This window comes from Oncorhynchus kisutch, linkage group LG23 (assembly GCF_002021735.2).
Source record: "Oncorhynchus kisutch isolate 150728-3 linkage group LG23, Okis_V2, whole genome shotgun sequence".
Classification (NCBI taxonomy): Eukaryota; Metazoa; Chordata; class Actinopteri; order Salmoniformes; family Salmonidae; genus Oncorhynchus; species Oncorhynchus kisutch.
The window spans coordinates 36197662-36204796 of record NC_034196.2 but is presented as its reverse complement, the minus strand read 5'-3'; the positions used below and the strand labels follow the sequence as shown (position 1 = coordinate 36204796).

Sequence of the window (7135 nt, the reverse complement as noted above, 5' to 3'; positions counted from 1 at the left end):
TTTGCCCCATGCTTTTGTATGCACCACTAGCTGATTCAGTTTCCACTAGCATTGCTGTAAAAATGCGACCCAGAAGATTTTGGACGTTGCTAAATAACCAGCAAACTTTAAAAAAATAAAAAACGTCCAAAACCCTGGGTGTCAGAAATAAGCTACAACTTCAAAAATGTGAACACAAAATCCATATTTTCAAAGTGACCACCCAAACCTCGAAAAGGAATTCTGTGAGACACTAAGAAATTAAATGAACATTATGGACACATATTTTTCTTTTGGTAGGTTACATTAGCTGTACACGGCGTTGCCTATTGAACAGAAAAATGGTCTGAAAAACTCAGCACATGTGCTACTATGGAATAATTATTAGTATGTTTCAGTGGGAAAAGTTCAACCAATCGGACTAATGCAATATGGAGAATACCCACAATGCCCCAATTGGCCTGGATGTCAAACTAACTCAGATTAAAAAATATATTTTTTATTTTATTTAACTAGGCACATCAGTTAAGAACCAATTTTTATTTACAATGGCGGCCTAGGAACAGTGGGTTAACTGCCTTGTTCGGTTACTGGCCCAACGCACTAACCTACCTGCCGCCCCAAAGAGCGAAACTGCGCCAGCATTTTTGTACTCCACCACAATTTTTTTTAAAGCTATAGAAATGCATTTATTTATGTCTACATTTGTTTTTGCCAAGTATACACGATTACATGTATTAAAGTTTTGTTTTTTGTCGTGGGGAAACTTAACATTAGTACTTCCAAAAAATTATATTTTAAGGAACATTAAAATTTTTATGTTTTATTTCCACATTTTATAATAAAAAATAAATTAAGGCTTCTAATGGTATATACCAGATTTCTATATACCATTAGAAGCCTTAATTTATTTTTTATTTTAAAATGTGAAAAAAAAAAACATAAAAATGTAAAAAATTGAAATGTTCCTTAAAATATAATAAAGTTAAACTTTATGGCCTTATTCGTGTGTGTCGGTGGAATTTTTTTGGGGGGACATGATGAAAACATGAATACACACTAATAATAGCGTAACAGTTAACTACAGTGTACAAGATACAGTATGTTTTGAATTGGCTACCAAGTTATTACATGCTGACCTCATCGCTCACCATTCGAGGATTGCAAAATAAATGTACACATACATGTTATTCAATCATTGCACCTACAGTGCTCGCGCACGTCTGCGTAGCCAGGCGCTAAAATATAACTTTATTCTATTTGTGATGCTTAACACGCTGCAAGTCCCGCCTCTCCCATCTCCTCATTGGTTTTTAGGAGCATATACCCACGTGGGTGATTGAAAGATGAACTGAGGTCCAGACTCCAGTCCAGTCGGTAGTGGTAATGCAGCTTAAAGTTGGTTGCCAACCACCATATAAATTCCAAAGACGAAGAAGCCTGAAGTAGGAGAGATTACTAGAAACTAACTTGGTTTACCATTTTATCTGTGGATTAATTTTCAGAGTAGAGGACCTTGTCCATTTCTGGTAAAATAACAACTCAATGTTTATATCCCAGGACAAATTAGCTATCAACATCAAGCTAGCTAGCTAAATGGCCATAAATGTTTGCTTATCGACCTGTCCCCAAATTAATACAATTAGTTCAGAGTTAATTTTGATATTTCAACCTGCGTGTCCTGATCGCATCGGGTGCGGCGGGACAAAATCAATCTGCGCGTGCGGTCTAGTCTGTTCTATCATATTTTCTAAGCTAAATGACATGCTACTGCAATGTCCAACTGTCTCTCTCTCCTTGAGCAACGGCTCACTCATCTCGCACACATGCAAGTGATGCGCACAAACACAGATACAGTATGTTGATTTTTATTTGGTTGATCAAATATTTTTTTATAAATTACATTAATTCCCCCAGGTCTTCTGAGCAAAAAAAGTTGTGTGGAATTTTCAGTGTTAACATAAGACTAAAAACACCAGGAAATCAGCTCAAAGGGATTTTAATTTAAGAAATCTATCCAAATATTCTCACACATAACAGAGACACGTGATTGTATACAAATGTAAGCAAGGTTTGAAATGATTATGTTTCAGTCAAACATATCTGATGGTCTTCTTGCGGTCAATTTTCAGTCTACAAATGATTTGTAATTATGTTCTGGCCCCCCGACCATCCGCTCCAGAACAAAATCGTTCCGTGGCTGAATCTAGTTGATGATCCCTGACATACCATGTACACTATATATACAAAGGTATGTGGAAACCCCTTCAAATTAGTGGATTCGGCTATTTCAGCCACACCTGTTGCTGACAGGTGTATAAAATCAAGCACATAGCCATGCAATCTCCATAGACAAACACTGGCAGTAGAATGGCCTTACTGAAGAGCTCAGTGACTTTCAACGTGGCACCGTCATATGATGCCACCTTTCCAACATGTCAATTCATAAAATTTCTCCCCAGCTAGAGCTGCCCCGATTAACTATAAGTGCTGTTATTGTGAATTGGAAACGTCTAGGAGCAACAACGGCTCAGCCGCGAAGTGGTAGGCCACACAAGCTCACAGAACGGGACCGCTGAGTGCTGAAGCGCATAGTGTAAAATTGTGTCTGTCCTCGGTTGAAACACCCACTACCGAGTTCCAAACTGCCTTTGGAAGCAACGTCAGCACAAGAACTGTTTGTCAGGAGCTTCATGAAATGGGTTTCCATGGCCAAGCAGCCACACACAAGCTTAAGATCACCATGCGCAATGCAAAGCGTAGGCTGGAGTGGTTTAAAGCTTGCCGCCATTGGACTCTGGAATAGTGTAAACGCGTTCTCTGGAGTGATGAATCACGCTCTACCATCTGGCAGTCCAAAGGACGAAATCTGGGTATGGCGGATGACAGGAGAACGCTACATGCCCGAATGCATAGTGCCAACTGTAAAGTTTGGTGCAGGAGGAATAATGGTTTGGGCCCCTTAGTTCCAGTGAAGGGAAATCTTAACGCTACAGCATGCAATGACATTCTAGACGATTCTGTTTGGGGAAGGCCTTTTCCTGTTTCAGAATGACAATGCCCCCATGCACAAAGTGAGGTCCATACAAAAATGGTTTGTGTGGAAGAACTTGACTGGCCTGCACAGAGCCCTGACCTCAACCCGATCGAACACTTTTGGGATGAATTGGAACGCCGACTGCGAGCCAGGCCTAATCGCCCAACATCAGTGCCCGACCTCACTAATGTTCGTGGCTGAATGGAAGCAAGTCCCTGCAGCAATGTTTCAAATTCTAGTGGAAAGCTTTCCCAGAAGAGTGGAGGCTGTTATAGTAGCAAAGGGGGGACCAAATCCATATTAAGTGAGAAGTGGTAGATCTGTTCTAAAGTAATGTGTGCTGTTTCTATGCTTCCCGTTCTTAAGTTTGGTTTTTGCGTCTTTTACTTTAGGTTTTGTACACCAGTTTCAAACAACTGAAAATACAATTTCACAGCGCTTTAGATGGTACACAATGACTGCTTGTTTTGTCATAAACTGAAATTTGGCAAACTATTCGAATTTTATCAAACAGGAAATGCCAGAGCAATTTCTGCATATTGAACCATTTATATAATAAATTAACAACACTGACACAAAAATTAAACAAAAACAGAGTTTAATTTTGGTAGGTTACATTAGCTGTGGTATATACAAGGTGTATCGGACAGAAAAGGCATCTGGTAAATCTCAGCACCTATGCTTCTATGGAAGAATTAAGGTTGGTATGTCGTTTCAATGGGAAGAGATCAGAGTTGAGAATACCCCTAATATATGCCTGGATGTCAAAACAACCCAGAGAAGAGGCCCAGAATTTCCCAATCCTGAAAAGAATTCACCCTCCTATCTACAATAGTAGCTTCTTATTTACAACAAATCTGTACATCATGTTCATATTTACAATGAGCAGGACAGTACCTGAGGGAGTAAGAGCACATGATCTCTAGGTGGAAAGATGGGGAGAAATGTATTGCAGGGAAATGGGGGGGGGGGGTTCAGAGCTTCAGATCTGTTGAGCAGCTTGAAGGGAGGTAAGAACCATTATTGATAACTGAAACTAGACATTTGATATACACTGGGTGCATCCCTTCATGGCAGCAGTGTATCCATCTGCGAATTGATTTTTTCAGCAGGAAAATGACCCATGCTACAAGGCATGGCTACAAGGCTAGGATTGTCCAGGAATGGTTCCACAAACAACAGTGGCCTGTCCAGTCACCAGATCTAAATACAATTGAGCATCTGTGGGATGAGATGGAACGAGCTATTCAGAGCAGAGATTCACTATCAGCCAACTTGACATAACTGTGGAAAGCATTGGAGTCAACATGGGCCAGCATCCCTGTGGAACGCTTTGGATACCTTGTAGAGTCTATGCACTGAATAAATGAGGCTGTTCTGAGAGCTAAAGAGGGTTCAACTCAATATTAGGAAGGTGTTCCTAATGTTTTGTACACTCGGTGCACATGGGAATTGTTAGGTAATTACAATTTCAAAGAAACCTGGTATGGTGACAATAGTTCTCCCAAATCTCATAATTCAAACCAGTTTGCATTGCATTCAAAATTATTGGGAAAGAGCTCTGCCCTCCCTATTTTCGCATGCTTTTGAATTCACCGCTAAATGGTTTCATCCTTTTCCATAAGTATTACTAGCTATGCTCCAAAAAAGTAGCAAGAGTACGGGTGTTGTTAAACCCCGCTGTCCTGGCTAAATTCCCAGTCAGGCCCTCAGACAATCATGCCCACATAATCCCCCCTGATTCTTAATTAGTATGGTGCACTTCCTCATCTGTCCACTGTGACAGCTGGGTCATGTTCAGTAGGTAACACTGGTGGTAAAATGTTTTGAAACAGAAAACGAAAACAAGTCTAGGTAGTGTCTCCACGTTTCAGTCTTTTTCTTCTGTTTCATGCCTACTGAACTCGAATGTCATCATCCAGGTGGAAGTAGTGGATCATAGTAAAACCATTTGAGCACTTGCTACACAAATCCAGTTCATTATTATTATTATTATTATGAATAAAATAAGAAACCATGAAAATGACTTCTCCTGCCTTAACTTCAGTTTCAGCCGTAAACCAATACATGTTTTGTAATGGGCCATCTGGCATCTGCATGGCTAAAATCTGGCTGTGCAACACATTAGCAGAAAGCTTATTGAGGAAAACAGAAAGCAATAAATTATCAAATAACATAAACAAAAACACTTGTTTAAAATGTGGAGCCTCTTGTTTTCTCCAAGTGAAATAGATGCCCTAGACTTAACAGTGTACCAGAACCCTGCAATCGTTTCATTTTAGTGTCAAAACATACCAAAATGGCCCCACAGCAGTGTTGTATGAATCATAATCGTTGCAAAACTTTGTCCATTTTCTCTCTCATTATACAATGTAAATAAACAATTTGAAGCAAGTTATCCTCCATTGAAACCAACCAGGACAATACACGCTCTCTTTATTTTGTGTGTATGTGTTTTATTATGGTACAAGGTCTGCATGTGTGTGTGTTTTATTTAGTGCTTGTGCATGTGTGTGCAGTACTCTCTGTGCAAACATAGTGTTTGAGGATGCGTATTTGAAGAGGTGCACATACTGTCAATATTCAGTATGTTTTTGATTGTGTGATGCAGCGTTTCAGAGTGGGCTTCAGTTAACTGGTTTCATAGGCCTGGCTGGACACTCAGCCTTCACGGACCTCCACATGCTCACCTTCACTCTCTTCCTAGGTCAATGTGGTTCCCTGTGGCTCAAAGGTTGAATCATGAAGGGCACAAAGACTCCCAGGCCCTTCTGAACCATTCAAACTCCCAGGCCCTTCTGAACCATTCAAACTCAGGTTGTTTTCTCCCAGTCTGGGTGACTCAGAAGTCACTTGATTTCTGATTCTGTAGTTAGTCCATCCTTCCAGCTCCTCCGCATTTTAGTAACCGCAACAAGCAGATAATTTATTATTAAAATCCTGAGGACTGGATGATAAACCTCCCCCCCATCTTTGCCTCTTCCAGTCAGAGACCTTCCTCCCCCCTCTCTGCCTCTCCCAGTCAGAGACATCCCTCCCCCAGTCAGAGTTCCATGGTGGGTGTGACCACCACGGTTGGGGTTGGTGGGTGTGGTAGAGATGGGACAGAATACAGTTTCCCGGAGGATGAGTCTTTACCACACTAGTCCAGAAGGCTGCGGTAACACCAATAAACATTAGCTTGCACACCGCCGTTAAAACACCAAAGAAGAAGAAGCATCCCCGCCCATGGCCCATCATCACGCCTTGTACATGTTGATGGGGCTGCTAAGCGCCAGCTGGCCGTTGGGCGCCACCTCCATGCTGGCCTCTTCCTCCAGCAGGCCCGACACGTCCCCCATGTTAGGCAGGCTGTCGTGGTAGCTGCTGATGCTGATGTTATCCTCTTTAAGTTCGATGGTCCAGAACGGAGCGTTCAGCTTGCGGTTGCGGTACTCGCGGTAGGTATAGACACCGCCCGCCACGCCCATCAGCACCACCACTGCCACGATGATCACCGCGAGGACGATGACATTGAACTGGGTCCAGGAGACCTCGGAGATGGCGGCCGTGGTGTTGGCGAGGAGACCTGGTGTGGTGCTGGAGGCTGTGGTGGTGGTGTTGGAGGTGGAAGTCATAGTGTGGCCACTAGAGGGGGTAGTGGTGGTGGAGCGCAGGGTCAGGGTGGTGGTTGTTGTCGTGTTCTGCTCAGGGGTGGGAGTGACTATAGCTGGGGAAGAGAGGCAAGTGTGTGTTTAGCACAAGGAACACTTCACTGTCTTGTCTCTTGATAAAGGTCACTGCTAATTGTTTTACTATTATGCATCCTCAGCTTTGTTTGTTGATTTTATTATACATCTTTAATATTACAGTGGAATTATTCAATGGTGATTACAGGAGAATATCAGCCATAGAAACATTGTTAATGTATATTTAACTCCATGTGAAATTCAACACTTTCACAGTGTACATATGAATCCATTGTTATAATCTAGACAAAATAACACTGAATTAGGAGTTACACTGTCAAAATGTTAATTTAACACAGACAGTAAGCGAGATTAAATTTAACACTACCAAAATGAATTGCTTTGAAGCGCTTGTCATCCACATGAAAGATAGTCAGTAGAACAAAGATTC

General features: G+C 41.7%; 1 protein-coding gene across 3 annotated transcripts in view; it reads right to left on the bottom strand.

Moving 5' to 3' along the window:
- Positions 1 to 3597: 3597 nt before the first annotated feature.
- Positions 3598 to 7135, bottom strand: part of si:dkey-220k22.1 (multiple epidermal growth factor-like domains protein 9) — an 86123-nt gene continuing 82585 nt past the window's right edge. For all 3 annotated transcript variants that reach the window (XM_020457252.2, XM_020457253.2, XM_031802803.1), the window contains one exon: positions 3598 to 6725. In XM_020457252.2, coding sequence (XP_020312841.1) covers positions 6256 to 6725 — 470 coding nt within the window. In that variant the 3' untranslated portion in view covers positions 3598 to 6255. The remainder of the gene's footprint in view (positions 6726 to 7135) is intronic.